Below are 21,961 nucleotides of genomic sequence, written 5' to 3' on the forward strand. Positions count from 1 at the left end.
CAGAGAGAGACTTCAAAAAGAATGGCAAGATAGGAGGCTTATCCACACATCAAAGTGGAAGGTGCTGCTAATATTCCTGCACTGAGGCTGGAAGCTTGATCTCTTGCTTAGTGATCAGAATACAGATAACCTAACTTTAATTAGGGCTAAAGTAATATTTAGTTCAGTTATTTGGCAACACAGTTCTATGACACGTGGAGGCCAGAGCAGAGGATCAGCACTGGTATATAGAAAGACATTTGTGAGAACAGAGTTTTCAGGAATGTGGTGGAATGAATTGCAGATGAACCAAGAAACCAAGGAAGAAAGAGCTGCATAGAAAGAGGAGTGACCTTGTATACAGGATTTTTCTTTCTTCCCACTGTGCCTATAAAAGGATAATACTGATTTTATAGAATGGCTCATGCTCTCTGCTGGAGGGTGGACGGCTACAAGGCTGTAAGCAAGTGGTAGCTTAGAGCTCCCAAGGAAGTTGAGACTGAGGCATTTACCTATTCAGCAGGAGTTTCAAAAGAGCAGGAGTGTTAAAACATGTTGGGTAGATGGACAAGCTCCTCAATACTGACCTGGAGAAAAAAGGAGAACAATACAAAAATGATTGAGAGAATGAGATTATCTGTAAGCAACCGACAAAAGTGAGACCTTGCGGGTCTATACTGAACTACAGTTTAAATGCCTTCTCCTGCATGTGGACAGGCTCGTGGAGCCTGACCTCATCACTGCTGCTGGTGGGACATGGGCTGGAGATGTGTGATTGGTGCTTCATGTGTGTACAGTGATGCATTGAGCTGGAAACCATTTACAAGAGCCTTTGTGGCTGAAGGGTTAGGAGAAAGGTGAAAAGCAAAACAGGCACAGCGTGAGAAGGAGAAAATGCAAAATGGTGAAAGTTAGGGAAAGACAAAAGGTCAGGTGGGAGCTACAGCTGCAGTTTCTCTTCTCACACTGTATGGACCAGGTGGCACTGGGAATTATTATACCTGCCCTTAACCCCAAATGTCTATGCAAACTGTCATTTATGGGGCAATTCCATAATTTTTTATAAAGATAGTGTAATTTGCCTGTCATATTTGCATTGTATTACTTATTTGTATACCGATCCCACTTAGTTTCTCCTGAATTTAAAAAAATCAGATATGTCACAGCTATACGCGAATATTGAACGTTTGGTAGCAGCCAGCTTCTCTGAAACAACAATTTAATCATGGGACTGTGTACTATTTGTTTATGGCAAGAATATTAACAAATCACAGAATCACAGAATCTCAAGGGCTGGAAGGGACCTCGAAAGATCATCTAGTTCAACCTCCTGCTGACATGCAGAAATAGTAGAATGCATCAGGAAAAGTTTCAAGAGTGAAAACGAGATGCTGGTTTCAGGGTCTTTATAGAAGAGTGTGTTGGCAGTGGACAATGGTTGGTATTGAGGAAGAAGAGACTTCCTATGATATCATTAGGCCCTCTGCTTCAGAAGCTACTGGCTGGGGGCAGGTTTAAGGAATTGCTTGAAGGAGAACCAGAGAGTGAAGACTTATTTCACCTCAGGAAGATGATGACCACCCCAAAGGGGGAAAATGAATATGCTGCCACAAATTTCTGTGTGAGGAGGGAGAGCTCCGAGGAGCTCTAAATAGTAGGTGAGGCTTGATCAAGGATTGTGTATTCTTGGGGGTAGAAGGATTGTATACCCTGAATTCATTCAAGTTGATTTTTGTTTGAATCTTGTGTTACTGCTGGAAGTGGTATCCACACTTGGGATTGCTGTCTGCCTCAGAAAAGAGGGCAGGTTGTTCAACAGAAGCAGCATGGTTATCTCAGGTGAGATTGGTAGCTCCCCCATGAATCATGACACTTCTCATTTGGAGTGGGGGGCATATGATAGCAAAGGATGCTCTGATGACAAAGGTAAAGACAAACCTTTGCACTTTTACTTCTCCCCCTCTCATCAGCCTTTCCCTTTCCTGTTTGCTTGGCCAGTTACTCTCTCATCTGTTTTACCACCTCTACTGTCCCTATCTCAGGTATCACATATGAAGTCTGAGGCTCTTCAGTATAATAAGAAGCAATTGGAGTAACAAGGGATTTGAAGAAACAAAATACAGACCAGGGGAAAAAAAAAGTCTTCAACTGAAAGAGTGCCATATTGGTTGTCTTGTGCAGCGTTCTTTTCAATGCAATTAACTGTACTGCCCCATAGTGAATTCCTTTTTCTTGCAGTTCATAGAATCACAGAATGGTAGGAGTTGGAAGGGACCTTTAGAGATCATCTAGTCCAACCTCCCTGAAGAAGGAGGTTCACCTAGATCAGGTCGCAATTACATCGGTTACATCAATTAGTATATAATACAGATAAAGAAAAGATGCATGGGCTGGTATTTTGCCTTCAGCAGGCAGAAGTGCAATATGTTAACCCACCCAATTGTCTCCAAGCTGCAGATTATTTCTCCTCTTGGAAAAAAAAAAAAAAACAGCCCACCATTAAGGCACTAGCAAGGAAAAATGAGCCAGAAGTTTAAGGCAAAGGAGCAGTGCTTCAAATGTACATTTTATGCTGCTAAAGAGATCCATGGTACTGTGACCAAAATCCCATTAAATGGAACACTTTCTATTTAAATCTTCCCATGACATGTTTCTGGTATTACTGTAACGGGGAGGCACATAACTGTCAGGCTTAGAGGCTGCTCTTTCCTCCCTTAAATGGCTTAGACTGTTGCTTTCCATTCAGGCTCTCAGGTTTTGAGCTGAGTGAGTTTTCACCTCTGACTGCCAGTGTGTCCCATAACCTGTGTGTCTGATCCAGCAAGGCAGCAGCAACTTTCTCAGGGAAAGAGCCTCAAGACCTCACCAGGGAAACTGCGATGCTGTTGTCTCTTCCCTGAGCCTCTGGGGGCCATCAGCTTCAATGTGTCCTTTATAGAATCATAGAATGGTTGGGGTTAGAAGGGAACTCTAGACATAATCTAGTCCAACCCCCTCGACAAAGCAGGTTCACCTCCATCAGGTCACTCAGCAGCGTGTCCAGGTGTGCTTAGAAACCTCCAGAGAAGGAGACTCTACAACCTCCCTGGGCAGCCTGTGCCAGGGCTCCCTCACCCTCACAGGAAAGACGTTTTTCCTTGTGTTTAAGTGAAACTTCTTGTGTTCCAGCTTGTGTTCATTACTCCTTGTCCTGTCACTGGGAACTACAGAAAAAAGTGTTGCCCCATCCTCCTGACATCCACCCTTTAAGTACTTATAAGTGTTAATGGGATTCCTGCCTCCATCTTCTCTTCTCCAGGCTAAACAACTGAGGGTCTTGCAGCCTTTCCTCATAAGAGAGATGTTCCAGTCCCTGCACTGGCTTGTCTCTGTCCCTCTTGAGCTGGGGAGCTCAGAACTGGACACAGAACTCCAGATGTGGCCTCACCAGGGCAGAGTAGAGGGGGAGGATGAACTTTACAGGATGAACTTCAGCATAGTGTTCCTGGCAGCTGGATTACCCGTCCTTCTCTGCTGCTGGAGAGGACTCTGACATAGCCAACCTAGCCAGCACTGAGCAGTAACTCAGATGAGACATTGTTTGGCTGCTGCCTCTGCAAACACCTCTTGAGGTGTCTGAGGTGTGCTGTGGCTTCTGACCTGCAAAGACAAGAGCTTCTCACCACGCAGGGCAGCAAACTGCAGTGAGTTACGATTAAGTCAGCATTCACCTGTATTAGTGTCTGATGTGATCTGAAATAGCACACTTGGCTTGCTTTCAAGGGCTGATCCCAGCATCTTGGATACACTTAATGTCGGCCTACATTAAACGTTTGTTGTTAAATGCTTTTAATAATCTCAAGTGCAGTGTATACAAAGTGGAGTGCAGGAGCTGGTTCAAAGGAGCAGATGCTTAACTGAATCTTAATAGATTGTCATCCCAAGGTCCCCAAATATTGGTGATGTTAGAAACAATTATATAAGAGAAAGAAGGAGTAGATATGATAAACTAAAGTGTAGGAGTCACAACCTTGTTCACTGACAGGCTAAAATACTCTTTTTTTTACATTCTGTGTGGGAAAGGCAGCCTTTTCTGCTCTCAGTTCAAGTGCTTTGGTAAAATCACCATCTCTACCATTTCTACAGTATATTCATATTTACTTAGTTTGCAAAAGTATGTAGAACACTCATCAGATTGGGAATTCCTCTTAGGAACAGCTAGCTGTAGCCAGTATATCAGAGTTGTTTTAGTTAGGAATATTTTTCATACTTGCATGTTGGTTTTGGTTTTTTGTGTCTTGTACTTGGATATTGAACTTTTTCTCATGGCTTAATCAGTTGTCTTAGCTTTGTTTTTTTCTTGCTTCATCCCATCACATCAGTGATACTGTAAAACAAAAACTACGACTCAGCGTCTGTCTGTCTACAGTGATTTTACTCCCTTCTTGCAGTTTACAGCAGGCATCACAATTACTGGCAACACTGATAGGCTCCCTGAAGGACTCAAAGAAAGGACACAGGGACCTGAATCATCAGGTAAGACATCTGATTTCCCATATCAGTCCTTAGGCACGTGGGGCAATGCAGAAGTCTGAATTGGTGTGCATCTCTTGTGTGGGTGAATAGCAGCCTTCTAGCAGCCTTCCTAATGCTTGCTACGTGAGAAGCAAACTCAGCTAAACCTCCCCAAAACACACAATCCCAAATAAGAGCAATAATGTATTTAAAGGGAAGGACATGTTAAAATATGGTATCTGTCAGGTAACTGAGCCCATATTTTGTTGCAAATATTTGTTAATGATTTTCCTGGATAATATTACTCTTTGTCAAAGCTCTCTTTTGTTTAATCAAGGGCTTGCTGCCTCACAGCCTGTCTGCTTGGTCCTGCAGTGCAGCCATTATGCTGAATTTATGACACAACAGTAATTACTTTGCCAAACCCAACCGACTGCTGTGTAAAAAACCCACAACCCCAAAATCTAAAGAAACAAAACCACTGAATCATGCCTAAAACAGCAGAATTAGATGGCAGAGGACAGGGGAGCTTTATTCAAACGCTAATGTTCACCAGACTAGCAGGGACACTGGAAATGAATGGCAGAGGAAGTTGCACGTTGAATAAATGTCTCCTCCAAGTTTGCTCCCTTGTAAGAGCCCTTCTCAATGTACAGTGTTGCCACAGTACAAGGCACACAGAGAGACAAATGCTCACTTACAGGGAACAAAAGCCTGTCTCCCGCTGTTGCTTAATGCTGTAACTTTTATTAGCAGCAAGTGACAGCAGTTTAGCCTCCCTTCCTTTTTCTAGATGATTACATTCTTAAGCCGATTGACTGTGCTGACTAAAGGCAGCTGTTGATCCACACTCCTTCCTCTTACACACACAATGGCACACAAAGAAAAGAAACGCCAGGTTTTGTGCTCAGGATAAGCTTAAGATTTTGATTGCCTGAGCAGAGGTGAAAAATTGGTTGCTGTACCAGGAGCCTTGGATCCCTAAGGGCACAATTTCCACATGCCTAGCAAACAAAGGTGGAGCAGCTCAGAATCTGGGAGCTCAGAACTCAGCCTCCCTCCTAAGGCTCTTTTCCCTTCCCTCTTGCCCCAGACATGGGGAAAAGAATGGGGAACGGGAGCACTGTAATAATATGTCTTTGGTTGGATTGGGGCCACTATGTCATTAACCTTACAGAGAGAAAACCCTTCCAAGAAGAAGGGAGGATTAGTGAATCAAATATAAATGCAGCTTGCAGTCTTTAAGTTAAATGTGGATGTGTAAATTGAATTTGTTGGGGTTTTTTGGTTTTGGGTTGTTTTTTTTTTCTGGAGTGGTTGTTGATATCTTGATCTGCTTGAACACTCAAGCACCAGGCAGCTGCTTTGTTCCACACTCAGACCTTCACGACATCCAAAGTGGCCGCTGTCTCTTTCTGCCACGGCTTAGGGCTGCAATGCCAGTTCAGGGGGATGTGGATGGTGCTGAACAGTCAGTTTACTGAACTTACATGCCACCCTCTGAGCTTGTAAATAGTACTGCTATAGGAGATGGCATTGGGAAAAGATTCCTTAAAACTGCAGAAAAGATGGTCTTTGGAGAGGTACTCTCTTTTAAGTAACTTGTCTACATGAACTGGCACCAAATTTTACCCAGGAGGAAGGATGACATTGGAAGTCGCATTGCAGCTATAATTATTCAATTAAGCTTTTTCAAGGAAAAATCTGTCTTAGATATCACCTTATCTGGTGTAAATTAATGGGGAAAAAACAGTCTCTTTCTGCAAAGATTTAGGAGACAAATTTCCTGGCTCAGCCTCTGTTGGCTGCAATGCACAGTAAATACATCAGTTAAAGGTCTCAGGAGAGGTTGATCTAAGAAGGCAGCTTCTGCCACTGTCTTATCTCAGGTGAGTGGTAATTTGCCGTTGAAAGGAACATTCAAGAGTAAGACCTCATTTGCAAAAAAGTGAATACAAGTGAAGAAAGTAGGTTTTATCTTGTGTGCAAGCCAGTGAGGAAATATGGCTGCAGTACAGAAAGATCTAACCACAAAATTCAGATCTGCACTTTCCTCCCTGACAAAACTGTGGGATATCTGCTTAGGAGTCTCTCTAGATCACAGAAAAACACGCCAACAGGGTTCCAGGGTGAAATCCTACTGAAATACAGCCGAAATACAATCACAGCTTTTAAAGGGATGGTCATGTGGCAAAAAAAAAATGTTTTGACATCTCAAACTAGTTTTCAGAAATTATTAATGCAAAAAGTACTTTTCCTACCGAGAAACTGTGCCATGTTTTATTGCTTTGGAAGCTGCAACAGGTAAAAGTTCCTTTTGCTGTGCTTCTTATTCCAAGAAGGAAAGACCAAACAACAAATTAGAGATGCTGACACCCTTACTCTCTTTTTGTTCCCCTCTCACTACATATACTTAAGCTAGTATTTGTATTTATGTGACATAGGACCATTAATGCAGCTGAAGGCCAGACATATCACTTGTGAACTGCTGGAAAACCTTCTTGATTCTGCCTTGTGCAGTATGAAAACGGGTTTACACACAGTGGAAGAAGTTAACAGGGATGCCAACTTGATAACTGACAATGTTATAGTAATTTAATAAGAGGAGAAAACCTAGACTAGATCTCAAAAGTTTAAGTAGACATAGACAATAACTCTCTGGTAAACCATATCCTGAAGAATGAAAGTGCAGCCAGTGTATTGTCAAAGAGGGAAATTCTATTCAATAATGAAACAAGACATGTGAGAGAAGCAGGTAGCTTCCAAAGTGGTAACACAAGTGTGGGTCTGAGTTGGAAGAAAATGGTTCCAAGGGTCAAGGTCCAATGGAGTTAGCAATGAGGAATGGAAAGATGCTTTAGTTTTGTGAACATGCCAGAAAATTGCTTGTTTGAGAAACAGTTCTAGAGTCTCTGCGTCCATTGATGGAGTGGTATGGTAAAATATGGTACTTCAATTTCAACCCATCAGTGCCTGATTACAGTTCATACAAATTTGTTTTCTATATTTGTTCATATGGGCATTTTTTCCCCAATAGAGGATAGATGATAGAAGGTGATAAGGTCTGTAAGTCAAAAAAACCCAACCTGGTGATGACAACCGTACAAAAGGGTTTATAGCTCAGTTCTAGTGTTTCCCTTCACAGTAGCTTCAATCCATCGCTAGTGACTTCAGAATAGTCTATCAGCTGTTAAATTACCTCAATGAAAAGAAATTCAAGCTTACCTACAGCAGCCTTTGTAGAATATATCTGCAGAAGCTGCTTCTCAGTGATGAGCTGCTGCTTTCCAAAACCCTAGGCTACTTTCCAAAACCCTACTTTTCCGGTAGGGATGGTGTGTTTTACACGGTTGCTCTGCTCTCTTCACTTGGACAAACCAGAAATGAATTATAGCTTCAACTGAAGCTTAAATTAGGAATTTTCTGGATAACTGGAACACAAAAAGTTCCATTTTAATATAAGAAAAAACGATTTCACTGTGAGGGTGAGGGAGCCCTGGCACAGGCTGCCCAGAGGGGTTGTGGAGTCTCCTTCCTTGGAGGTCTTCAAGACCCGTCTGGACATGTTCCTGTGTGACCTGATCTAGGTGAACCTGCTTCTGCAGAAGAGTTGGACTAGATGATCTCTAAAAGTCCCTTCCAACCCCTACCATTCTATAATTCTATGATATCTAACAGGTGGACAGCTGCATGACTCCATCCTGGGTGACTACTTTTTTTCTTAGGAAACATGTCAACCCATTACTTCCTGAAGGAAAACACAACTCTAACAACTGAGGTTGTTTTGTCTGGAGAAAAGAAGGCTGAGAGGAGATGTTACCACTCTTTACAACTATCTAAAAGGAGGCTGTGTTGAGGTGTTGGTCTCCTCCCAAGTTACAAGCAACAGGACAAGAGGAAATGGCCTCAAGTTATATTAAGAAAAAGTTTGTCACTGAAAGAGTTTTCAAGCATTGGAACGGGCTGCCCAGGGAAGAGGCCGGGTCACCATTCCTGGAAGAATTTAAAAGACATACAGATGTGGCACACAGGGACATGGTTTAGTGGTGGATGTAGCAGTGCTGGGTTAATAGTTGGACCCGATGATCTTAAAGGTCTTTCACAACCAAAATGATTCTGTAATTCATTCTGTAAAACCCTGAATGGAGTAGCTTGTCTGGACTCCAGTGCACAAGAGCCGAGTGTGTGGTACTGATCCAGGGTGCTCCTGCCCCTTGCAGATACTGTTGTACTTTCCTTTCCTCTTCATCTCTTTGTAACTCACAGTGACTGTGCTGCCCGTGGGAATGTACATACATCAGCAATCTCTTCAGTGTAAAACAAAAATCCCAGTGTAGACGAAAACACCCATTTCATCTTTCAGAAGGTGCTGCATTTATTTATTTTGGTTGTTTCCACCAGTAGGTGTCATGATACAGCAGCCTGTGAAAATTCTCAGTGTAGCAGGAGATAAAGCGGTTCAATAAACACTAATAATTATGGAATTTTACTTAAATTATTGGATGTCAGTGGTTAAAGGGTGGTTAATTTTGCTAGATGCTACCACCCAAACATCAGCCTCCTTCTTTTGGGTGCACTGCAAATGAAAACTTCTGTTACTGACGAAAAATTTTCTTTTTGATGCCTAACACACCTGTTTACCTTGCTTCAGGAACAGTTCCTGCCCTTTAGTGGGACATACTAATAATGGGGTGGGTAAGTGACTGAGGAGTGACATCCTCCAAATAAATTCTTCATAACCTCTCCTTTGAAGAAAGAGATTTGAAACAAATGCCACGTACAATTCCTACATCTGAGAGCAGTCACTGAGAAGTTCATGTCACACATCAAAGCACACTCGCAGCCGTGTCCATTTTTGTTTGTGATGATCCTGATTTCATCTTTCTGGCAAAAAAAAAAAAGAAAAGAAAAAGAAAAAAGAATGCTTTTCATAGAATGGTAGGGGTTGGAAGTGACCTTTAGTGATCATCTCGTCCCACATCCCTGCAGAAGCAGGTTCACCTAGATCAGGTTGCATAGGAACATGTCCAGGCGGGTCTTAAAGACATCCAAGGAAGGAGACTCCACAACCCCTCTGGACAGCCTGTGCCACTGCTCCGTCACCCTCACAGTGAAATAGTTTTTTCTTATATTTAAGTGGAACGTTTTTGGTTCATCCCATTACCCCTTGTCCCGTTGCTAGCTACTATAGAAAAAAGGGATGTCCCAACCTCCTGACACCCACCATTTAGATATCTGTAAATATTAATAAGATTCCCCCTCAGTCTTCTCTTTTCCAGACTGAACAGCCACAGTTCCCACAGCCTTTCTTCATATGAAAGACGTTCCAGTCCCTTGATCATCTTGCTGGCCGTGGGCTGGACTCTCTCTGTCCCTCTTGAGCTGGGGAGCTCAAAACTGGACACAGTACTCCAGATGAGGCCTCACCAGAGTAGGGTAGAAGTGGAGAAGAACCTCCCTCGACCTGCTGGTGAAGAAAGAAAAAAAAAAAAAAGGAAGGAAAAGGAAAAGAAAGAAAGCTGTGTAGTCTGAGAAATTCATTAAAAGTAATGGCAATATATCAGATAGCCAGTCAGGTGCCTAGGCTCACTAGGATCATCCCTGTGCAGTTATAAATGTAAGAAAGAACATCTCAGCAAAGTATAACTGCATGTCACACTTTTTAGTCTGCTCTTCCCCCCTGCTAGGAGGATGATGAGACATAAAAATACTTTAAATAAGCATGAAAGAATGTCATATTAATATCCACATTCCACAGTGGGTTTGTAAATGACCAGAGAGTGGGAGATATGTTTTAGCATAGGCAAACTCGTATTCACTGAGATGAGCTGTTGCAAATGGTGGTGTGACACGTGCTGGCTTCCCCCTTCCCCAGCCCAGGCCTGCAGAACAGTGGGTGCTCTCAGCTCTCATGGGCACCCATGCGAGCTGAGGGTACAAATTCCAGGTGGGGTGTTGAGTTTTCAAGCCTTTGCCTGTACAGATGTGTTGCAATTGGAGAGGAATAAAGGTGTGGTGTTTTAAAGTTTTACTCGATTGCTGGGCTGCTGCCTCTTCCTCCCACTCCCAATCAAAGCAATGAAAATGTTTTGAGTTTGGCTTTTTTCTCTTTTTGTTTTGTGTATTTATCTCAGCCTTTTAAAGATTGTGTTTTAAAAAAAATCCCTCCCACCATGTTATATGAAAAGACCTGTCACTGTTCAGCAAGGGAAGAAAAACTGGAGTGTAACATCTTCCTAAAAATGGTCTTCCCACTCCACTTGGTCTTCCCTTGCTTCATGCTCTCAGCAAAGTTCTTGCTCTAAGCTCCAGAGGTGAGTAAATCCATTCCAGGTATTTTTAATGATTTTCACAACCCATATTTTGAAGCTACTCCTCTGTTTCTAAGGCATTGATGTTTACAAGTTAACTTCTAGATTCTTAAAAGGTCAATATCATTAAACGGATTCCTTAGGACAGATGGAAGCAAAAATATTTACGAATATGCGTTTCCTTTTAGTGAAAACTCAACCTCACAAGTCCAGTAAAGAAGCAAAACGGGAGTGTAAGAACAAATCTGGCACGAGGTTAAGGCAACACCACAGAAGTGTACAGGGTTAACCACGGGGAGCCTATGTGTGACCTCTAATCAGGTAAGACTTGATGGAGCTCTTTGAGTGTTGGATGTAACAGTGTAATAAGCATTGCCATTTGCAGAACACAATCCAAACTGCTTAATTGTTAATACAACTTCTTCAGTTTGACAGGTGTGGGTTTTACACAGCACACCTCCAGCGTGTCGTATCGTCACTCTTGAAGGAAATGAGACAAGATCACTACATTATTTTTGTGTCTCAAAATACTTCAGGGAGAAGTCCTGCCTCTGCTGAATTCCTACCATAAATACCCTTACTTTAAATCCACTTTGAGAAAAGGCAGTGATACAGGAGTCAGTTTTGGCAATACTTACCTTAAATCCTATTCCTAATTACCCAAGTGTTTTTCAGAGACAAAAGCAGCTACCCTTTTCTGGGGAACCATTCTAGGGACTGATTTTCAAAACTGCTGGTGCTCAGCAGCTTGCAAAAACACAGGTCTGATTGGCTGGGCCACTTTTTCACTCTCTCTACTTTGGCCTCATTTCAAAGCAATATTCTCACACATAAGAGTGGTGAAATATTCATGAGGAGAAGCTACCACACTGTACCTGCTTGTCACAAATAATGTCCACTGCAGAGAGGTTTGCCATTTATTAGTGTTCATGCTGACTCTACTACTATTAAATTTTACACGAGAGCATTAGCCAATTAGCTTGCAGGTTTCAGCGGATGAACACGGAGCCTCTGGCACCCAAACCAAGTTCTTACTCATTTTTGAATTACAGAAGTAGACAGTAATGAAAGAGCTTTTTACCTTCAACTTAGAGCTGTCAACTTTCTAGAAAGCTACATCTAGTCAGAGTATTTGGTGTAGGCCTCCCAGCTCAGCTGTGGTCACTGGGAGAACTATTATAATGAGAGACGTGTAATCAGCTCTGCACCTCGTCCAGCTAAATGATGAGATTATTACAGTTGGATGTCTTTTGTACTGTTTTGGTTGCAGTTACAACTGAAATTGCACCTTGTCCTAAGGGCATCCAGTTTGTGAGGTCTGATTAAGGCTGAACTGGGTAAAGCTACGGCTTAGGTGAATGCTTTTCACTTTTATAAAGATTTTTTAAGCTCTTGGCCTGAGCACAGCTCTCTGTTCAATGACATCCCTTCTTCCATTCAAGAAGTGCCCCAATACCTTCTATTTACAGCCTGGGATAGGATCTGAAATGTTTGAGCTGTAGATAAGACTTTATAATTGCTCACTAATATCAATTTAGTGACCAAAATGTTGACAAGTATAGTAAAATGTGCCCACTCAAAATGTATTGAACTAAGTCTTGACTCAAGTAACCGATGGCAAACAGATCTGGGTCTGCAGAGTCCTTTCCTGCAGAGTCCCTGGTGCTCATCAGGACATCTAATGCCTACTGATTTTGTCCATTATGTTCTGTCATTCCCACTGTATTACCATAAGAATGACATCCACTTATTGGTTGGGAGCAACAGTAGGCTAATAAAAAATCAGTATCCCTGTTAGTATTCCTATTGTCCCCTACAGAAGAAAAGAAGAAAGTGGCCTTTTGTAGTGACTAGGATGGGCAGATAGCCCTTTTTAAGCAAAGAAGATTAATTTTCATTTCTTTACATCATAAAAATGTACCATCTAGCACAATGTACAGAGCAAGAGCTAATAACCACATTTCTCTCTCCACATCTTCACAATGGAATTGTCTTTCAAGCTCTAAAATATCAGCCTCAGTGACTGTGATACAAGAAATTGCCACTGGACAGTTTCCTTAGTCTATTACTGAAACACCTGAGCTATAGCATTCCACAGAGATTTTCCACAGTCTTCAGCTCAGAATTATTGGGAATGCAGTGACCAGCCAAAAGGCCATTGGGAATGAGAGCTTTTCTATAGCATCACACAGTAATCGTAACAGCTTGCTCCTATGTACACTATAAGGATGGGACAAGACATTGATATCATTGGGATGTCCCCACAGAGACCTTGAAAGGGTTGAGGAGTGGATTAATGTGAACTTCATGAAGTTCAACAAGGTCAAGTGCAAGGTGTTGCACATGCGTGGAGGCAATCATCAAGACCAGTACAGACTGGGGGATGAATGGATTAAGAGTGAAGAGGGAGAAAGGCAGTTCTCTCCTGGGCTGCCCAAAAAAATGTGGCCAGCAGATAAGGGAGGTGATTCTGTTGATTCCGTCTCTCTGCTCTCCTGAGACCCCACCTACAGTCTGGAGTCCTCAGTATAAGGAAAGGCACAAAGCTGTTGGAGCAGGTCCAGAGGAGAGCCATGAAAATGATCAGAGGGCTGAAACAGCTCTCCCGTGCAGACAGGCTGAGAGAGTTGGGGTTGTTTTGTCTGAAAGAGGCTTTATAGCAGCTTTTTTTTTTGGTGTATATATATGACAGACAGAAAGTGACTTTTTAGCAATGGCTGCAGTGACAAGTGGCAATAGTTTTAAACTTGAAGAGAATAAATTTAGATTGGATATAAGGAAGAAATTTCTACAATGAGGGTGATGAGTCACAGGAACAGGTTGCCCAGAGAATTGTGGCTGCTCCATCCCTAGAAATTTTCAAGGCCAGGTTGGATGGGGCTCTGAGCAACCTGGTCTAGTGGAAGGTGTTCTTGACTGTGGGGAAAAGGGTTGGGCTAGATAAGGTCCTTTCCAACCCAAACCATTCTTTGATTGTATGATTCTACCAGGATCTGAACAATTTGGTGTATAAACCAGTAAAGTTTATAGTCAACAATCATGTCATTTTTTTTTCTTGAGTGTGATTTTAAGGCCTTCATCAGCAATGTTTGTAAGGCGACATGGTGCAAAGAACTTGACAGGGACAGTAGACAGGGTGTGCTGCCTTCTTTGAAGCCCTAGTCCAAAGAAAAGCCTGAATTTCCACTGTAGAGATATACCCACAGAGCAGAAGAAATCTGGACTCCATATACTGTAAACAAATTCTATTAATAATTTTTCTTTTTAAAGGAGTGATCATATGAATTTGTACTTCAGCACTGAGACAGTTTCCCAAATCTGGACCTCAACTGCATGCAGGATATTGAACAGTTACATTAAACCTGTAGCTTTATTTTTTTGTTTTTCTTTATAGTCTGGTGTTTACATCAAAAAGAAAAAAAAGACATTTAAAAAAATGCTGTTTATGCCTCTAGTTATTAGAGAACAGATATGCAAGTTGAGCATGCCCTGAAGCTTGTAATTTTCAAGTATCAGGGGCAGCAAACGAGCGCTGCTAAGGCTGCCTGCTAGCTAGGGCAGCAAGAGCTTTTCTCAGCTAGAAGGTTCTCCTCCACGTAGGAAAACCCTTCCCTCCCTGTTACAGAGTATGAGAGGAAATCACTAGGTCAAGCTTGTGGTGCTAAAGCACTCTGACTTTGCAAACACAAATAAAAGTAATTTAAAACAGTTAAACATGTTGGCATGTTTGAAAAATTAATACTACTTTTCCTGTTTTTCCAGTTTTTCCCAATGCTTTTCCTGCTCTGAGTGCTTCACTCTGTTGTGACTGAGCTGTAAAAAAACACACCAGCACCAAGAACTGATCAGCAACCCTACAGTAACAAAATAGCAGCCATGCAGGAAAGGGGGAGAAATTATCTGATTTAAGTAAGTTTCCAGGGGAGCATTAGGAAACATGTGAATTAAACATATTTTCTAGAAAACCTTGACAAGTCAGCAACACTGTTTACTGAGTTAATGTGATCTCTGCCCCTGCTGAGTCAAGGGTTGCCTGGACTCTCAGGGAAAGCGAGGCCAATCCTATATAGGTGCAACTGATAAGACTGAATCTTTCTCCTGACTCCCCTCACGTAATTTTATAGTTGGCTTACCACAGCAAAGATGTACTTACCAAACAAATTATATATATGCAGTCACAATAATTAGAATTCTTTTCCATTGTGTTTCCAGACATTATTAGAAAAGGGAACAATAAACTTTGCGTAAAATATCTTTCTCTATACTCGGATAAATTAACTGAATTAGGTGGCACAACATAAAAGATTCTATTCATAAAGCAGTTACTAATTTTACAGCCTTTGCAGCTCCTTTGTGCTTTTTTTCAGTGGAGAAAAAGAGATTTCAGCAGGTTATTTGGGTTAGAGTAAAAAAACCATTTCTGCACTCTCCTCCCCAACCTTTGATCCAGAGCCGAGTCCAGCTGAGCAGCACAAGACAACCCCATTTTGGGGGTTTCACATGCAGCACTTGGCACATCTGGTGTGCACTTTACTGGGCCAGGGCATTGGACAGGAGTCACAGACCTGGCTCGGGCATTCCCACGCTGCATGGCCTCAAGCAGCTTCACTTGCCTTTTGTGCAAGGTTTTTTGGTTTTTAATGCTGCACTGTGCCATGTGATGTCATTGCTGGCAATAGAATGCATGGGGGACTGAGGTGGAGTGTATGTCCAAAGTTACTTGGGGACTGTCTGGGCATCGGTCTGCTGGTGGGAGGTGGTAAGTGATTGCCTCTGCATCACTTTTGCGAGTGGGTGACTGGGTGGGCGTTTACCTGCCAGCCAGGGACAAACCACCGCAGCCTCAGGCCATGGGTGTGCATATAGAGAGCATTGCTACAGGCTTGCTCTAGTCTTCTGGTCTGATGTATCTGCTGTATCGTTATCTGTTTGATTTGTTAACAGAGACAGAATGCAAGGCTGTGAACAACTGGTCTTGTCCAGCGGACACATTTTATGTTTTCATACATTTACTCCAGCAACTATCTGTGTGGCATTCCTTGTGTTCTGCCATCATTTCACAATTCTGTTTCATGTGCTCTTACCTCTTTCAACAGTGGCTGGAGTCAGGCCTGATCATGACTTCAGGATCTACTGAGATCAGTTTGTATTTATATGGAAAAACACAGGTCTTCCTTAGGAATGCCTCGCAAGCCACCCAAAGTCAAATTCAGAGGAGTTTTACAAATTTATGGGAAGATTTGAATACAGTGCTAGCAACTTGAGAGAAATGAAATGGTTCCTTATTTCAATGGAGTTTTACCAACAGAACTTACCTCTACTTGAACTGTATTCAGCAGGGACCTGGCCCACTACAGTAAGAATATCCAATCCCTTCAGTTCAGCTCTGTTTTCCAAACCATTTTATAGCTATGGTCATGTGCATGGAACGTCTCTTTTTCCTCATTTAGAAAGTTCACTCTCCATACAGGATGAACAGCTTTTGAACCATCAAATACCTGCTTACCTGTGCATTGTGTTTCTGTAGCATTTGATACTCATCATGGCCGATATGGCGGTGCTCTCCTTCAATGACAGGCAGCAAGGTGCCAATCTGGATAAAAACTTTATTCTGGAACTCTTTTCATGTGTTCTGATTCAAGTTTCCCATCTGACTTCAAAAGCAGTAAACAAATCCAGTTAGTGCTAAGCTGGTCAGATTGTCCACTCCCACAGCCTAAGCCTGCATCTAAAGCTATTACTCAAAGCTGTTGGTGCCATCAATGAAAACTGCCCTTCAAATCAGGGAGAGGAGAGAGGCCAATGGATAAATGACTTGTCTCCCCAGTGTGGATGTAAGCCTAAAAAGACTCAACCCACTGAGACGCCAGATAGGGATTTGGAGACCACTCTTAAGGAAACTCCAGGATAGCTGGGAAGACATGTTCTCAAGGAAGACCAGCACCTGCCTGCCAGCACTGACGAGGTTCTGTAGTTAGACATCCATCGACAAAAAGTACTAGTCTAATAAACATAAGGACAACACTTTGTTGAAGGCAGCCTTAAGCAGTCATTCCCAGGGAACAGACCCACGCTGGAAGGGACTGGACTTATCCTAACAGTAGTATTTTGGCTGAAGTGATCAGACATTTCAGATTACAGATGTTAAGAGAAAGAAATAACTCTTATTTCCGGATATTTGACTCAGTCTATAGCTGAGGTAGGATCTTCTCCACCTGTGCCTTTACTTAGGAGACTCAAAGTAAGCAGAAAGTTATGTGGCTCTGATACCTATACTGGATCCAAGTGGGCAAATTTAATTGGGATGCTTTGGTCTAGATTTGCATACACAGAAGCGGACTGAGATTCATGGTCTCTCCTTCACAAGGTGAGTCTGAATTTCACCACCCTCTTAGAAGAAGTTAGAACTACAGTTGAGTCTATGATTGTTTCAAGTGAGAGATGAATAAACTCAGTACTCAGAGGTGGAAACAGCTACAGAGTAAAAAAGCCCTAGCCTGCTGGAATCTGGCACCAATAAACTGCTTGAGGACTGAAAGCTAAGTATCTGCACGAGCCTTTAAAGAAAGACATCCACTGCTCCTATAATAGAAGAAGGCTCTAAATATTTCTGAGAAGGCAGCCAGAAGAAGAGGATGCATGTGCTATACAGGACAAATGTACTTGCCGAACTATCGAAGTAGACCAAGGGGTGGAACACGAAAGAGGGGAAATTGGCCATAGGCTTTGAAGGTCAGATGATGACCCCCAACTTTCCTACTTCTCCCTCAATGGAAGGAGTAATTGGGAGAAGGGAAAGAAGATTCAGAAGCTAGAACACTGAATCAAATCTCTTACCTCCTCATCCTCTAGCTTCTTGTCCTTATCTGGGTTTAGAAAGACGGCTTGAAAAGCAGCAAGGCTGACCAGCTGAGCAGCATTCCTGGCTGGTAAATAGCCTCTAGGACAAGCCGCTGCTCTTAGGTTGCTGCTTAGTTGGCATTTGAGGCACACTGCCCTGCACAACAGGACCGAGGAAACTCTGCAATGTAGGCACAGTTGTCATTCTTCTCTGTGGAAGATGTATGCCAGAGCTTTTCTTTGGATGAGGCCAAGATAGGGACCCGACGTAAGGTAGCTGCTTCGATCCCTCCTGGCATGCAAGAGACAGAAGAAGCTGTAGATATCTGAAAGTGGAAGAGAGGAAAAAGGCACTTGGTTCCCAAGAGGCTTTTGAATGCCTGGCCAGCCAAAAGCTGATGCAACCACATATCTGTGGTAAAGACAGCTCCAGGCTTTCAAAAGCATGGTGAGAAGACGTCAGGAGTAAAGGCATCTCTCAAGCGATGGGTAGCAACTATTAAGAATTTGCAACAATATTCTCATATCCAAGAATAAGTGCTTTTAAAAAGACTTCCAATAGATTCTTAAGAGAAACTGTGGAGTGGCAAAACATCACTGCCTCCTGTCAACTTAAAATTACAAAATACTAATGATTTGGGTCTCATAATTTACGGACCACCTGCTCCTGCTCTTATTGAGGAAACTCTTCATCAATACAAAGCTCTGGCTAGATCAGCCTACTGGATTTACTCAGTAATTTTGAGAGATAAGGTTTGGGTGCCCGCATGAGTTGGGCTGGAAGGCCCCCTTTGTTTTCTGTGTAATGATAATCATATTTCTAGCTTTAAATGCTATTTCAATTTAAATGTTATAATGTTTCACAATCATGTATTTAAACACAGAAATCTGTTTATTTACCCAAACAAAACAGAGGAAATGATTCCAGCCCTCAGGTTTTGAATTCTCGTTTAAATATGTGAACATCAGTCCACAGCTTAGAGATGTTTGTGTATCTATGTACCTCCAAAATACTCATATTTCATAGGCTTTTTCACATTAATATTCACCAACAGTATCACAAAAGTTCTTTTTCTTTTACATAACTGTAAGCAACAGTAATCCTAGAAACACTAGAGAAAAAAAAAAGCATAGCAATGTCCACAGTTACAAGAAAAAGTGCACATTACTTGGTCACAATCACAGTCATTACTTGGAAAACTATATGTAACAAGTAGATATAAAATATCACTGATGCCTTAAACTCATTGTCAAAAACAGAATTACATAAAATTTTGTACATGAAATAAGGCAAATTTAGGAATGCACAAGAAACTTGTTATTCAACGAAAGCTAACCAACAGAACAGATAGTACAGGAAGCGTAAACTAAAGTACTTTTCTCTATATACTTAAAAATAAGCCTGCCGTAGTGCACAAAGAAAACACCATTAATGTGTAATCAATATTATAAAATAAGAAATAGAGGGGTTGGGAAGAGTGGGGAAGGGGAGAGAAGAGTTTTATTATAGTTGCAGCTGCATCCATTTACAGTTTTGTACAGGTTTTAGCTAGGCCTGGGAATTATACAAATCATACCAGAAGTGTCAATGACCTTCCTCAGTAAGAATTTTGCTTAAATTAAGGAAAAAAGAAAATAAATACACACAAGAGTGCAAATTTTCAGATTGTCACTTGCAACCTCTTCACATTCATCATCTACATCCAATCACAACTAGAGGGACTTGTATAGGACAGCAGCAGTGATCATGGAGTTAGATGAGCTCACCGTAAGAAATCAATTTCACTTTTTTATTTTTCTCAGTGATATGTCTTTTTTTTAAAAAAACCCTCAACTCTTTTATTAATTGCTAATAAAGCTGCAATATATTACAGAATGGAGTTGAGAATGGCATGAATGCAGGGAATGCATGCTTCCTTTGGAAGGTGTTCCATAGATGACAATTTACAGTACACGGGGGAAGAATTATCCAGCATCAAGAGTTACTCGTTGTAGAAAGAATATGAAGTCGGGGAGGAGGGCAGTCAGGGGTTCAAGAGAGGAAAGGGGGACTTAAAATAGCTCCTCAAAACATTTTCAGGACCAGTGAAAAAGTTTACCAAAGTAAAAATGAAAAATCTTGAATGAAAACAAAAATCTTTTGTTTTGTTTTTTATAAAAATTACATTTTTTTAAAATACAAGATCCTTTTAAATTGCAATCGTGCCCTGTGGCAACAGGACATTTGGCAACGTTTTGCCATATACTGCAGCTTTAAGTCCAATGAGTCAGTATCACATTCCACTAATATTGCACTTGGATCTTGAACCTTTTTTCTTTTTTTTTTCTAAACCACCACAGCATCTTCTGTTTCCTCCACTTGTTAGAACGAGTTAATTTCTAGCCACTTTTTCGATATTTATGCTGACACACTAAAACAAAAGCAAGAGGCTGGACACAGTAAAAGTACCTCGGAAATACCGGAGGTCGAAGTTCACTTGAAGCACCTTAACACATCACTTTATGGATCAAGAACAGTGTGGCATTATGGTAATTAACTCTCCTAAAAGACTGTGCGGTAACTGAAGTGTGTGCTCTGGGAAATCAAAATGTCATTAGTGGAAACTCTGAGATAAGACCAGGCCGGTGTGAAGGTCACGTGACTCAGTTCTGCTGCAAGATAAGGTTTTCCAGTTCATCCGCCGAGCGCAATAGGAAGGCGGCCGATTCTCGATAGCCCGCCACGAGCTGCCGCACTGCGTTGATTTCAGTGGGACTCAGCTGGGGCCTAGAGCTCGAACTACTGGAGGATCCGGAGCTCGTTGCTAACTGCCTCTTCATACTGAGATCTGTTGGGCCTGCAGATAACAAAGGGAAAGACAAGAAGCTTCAGAGCCCGTGTCAAAGGCGTCTCGCAGGTTTGCAGCTACGAATCCAGAGCAGCAGAATCTGCCAAGTGCCATTGAGAAGCGGCAGAAACAAGCAGTAACTGTTCAGTTGACAGCTGCCTTGACAGGAACCACAGAGATTTATATTTATGTGTGACAGACACCCTTTCAATCCTACTCATGTTAGCACGAGGGACAAGTCCACCGGCAGCAGAAAATTACCCTCTGGGGAGTACCCCAACAGTGTAAGCCAGCCAGAGCCCAGCAGCATCCTGGGAGCAGGCACAAGCCTCACCTCCTGTGCCTCCCCCAGCTCCAGCTGTCATCCTGGTCTTCACAGCAATCCTCACACTGGCAGCTTTTGTCACAGAATATATAACTTATGTTCTTTAGATATCTGTTTTCACATTTTATTCCTCGATCAGCATGTGGCCAGATTGTGAATTCCTTACAGGCACAGATAAACGGTCATACACTTGACTATCCCTGATGCCATGCGATCACATCTATAAATAGCTGGTCATGAATAAGATTAGGCTGGTGACGATCTGGCTGCAAACACTGAGGAGTACGTAACATCTAGGGGAAGCTGCATACAGCTGGCAATACATCGCAAGGATCTTGTAAGGCCTGAACACTGACAAGAGAATCTCCAGCAATCACCATATTGCACTGGCAGCTCAGAGCAACAAGCTGAGGACCTTTCATCAAAGGATACACACAAGGCCACATTCAGCACTCCTGAGGTCAGTCTGCAGGTTACTGCAACTGCCAGGGCCATCTGCCATCATGATGTCTGGCTTTGTGTGGAATTTCCCATACTATATATCCCATAGCTATCAGTCAGCTAAGGTGTATGGTGCTCTGATGAGATGTTTGCACTTTCCATGTAACACAATACATCTTTTCTTCCTGGAGCATAAATTTGGACAGGTAGAAATGGACTGAGTACTTCTTCTAATCACAGAAGGGTATAAATGGCAAGTATACCTGTCAAGCAGTTTATTATGTGCAAATCTGGAAACACACTGCTCATGTGTTTTGGCAGTGCAGCGCATCTGTACTTCTAGCAGGAAGAAGATCAGACTTCCTAAAAAGGTTGGAATACTTTTTAAATTTAGCATATTCAACTGCAGAATACAGAACATAATTCATACTTTAGAGGTCCTCCTACATAATCACACTGGAACCAAAAGATTCAAGACCAGACTTTCTGTTTAAGTGCTAATGGAAAGAGAAGTACCGATTTCCAGGAGCTGAGGATCTGCTCATAAACCTCACTAGTTTTCTTTTTTTTAATGTTTATGCAGAGATACAGCTGAGACCACATAAGATGTGGACACTGCCATGTCCAGACACCAAAGTTAATGAAAATCTCCCCTTGAGTGAATGAAAACAGAGTAGGAATTATGAAAAGAGTAGCATGAGCAGCACTTAGCCTTACAACTCTACTACGCAGTTTTATGCCGG

General features: G+C 42.1%; 1 protein-coding gene across 4 annotated transcripts in view; it reads right to left on the reverse strand.

The window, feature by feature from the left end:
* Positions 1-20,148: 20,148 nt before the first annotated feature.
* NOL4 (nucleolar protein 4) overlaps positions 20,149-21,961 on the reverse strand; it is a 190,917-nt gene continuing 189,104 nt past the window's right edge. For all 4 annotated transcript variants that reach the window (XM_061995227.1, XM_061995226.1, XM_061995225.1 and 1 more), the window contains one exon: positions 20,149-20,461. In XM_061995227.1, the coding sequence (XP_061851211.1) occupies positions 20,268-20,461 (194 nt within the window). In that variant the 3' untranslated portion in view covers positions 20,149-20,267. The remainder of the gene's footprint in view (positions 20,462-21,961) is intronic.

This window comes from Colius striatus, chromosome 4, assembly GCF_028858725.1.
Source record: "Colius striatus isolate bColStr4 chromosome 4, bColStr4.1.hap1, whole genome shotgun sequence".
In the NCBI taxonomy this organism is placed as follows: Eukaryota; Metazoa; Chordata; class Aves; order Coliiformes; family Coliidae; genus Colius; species Colius striatus.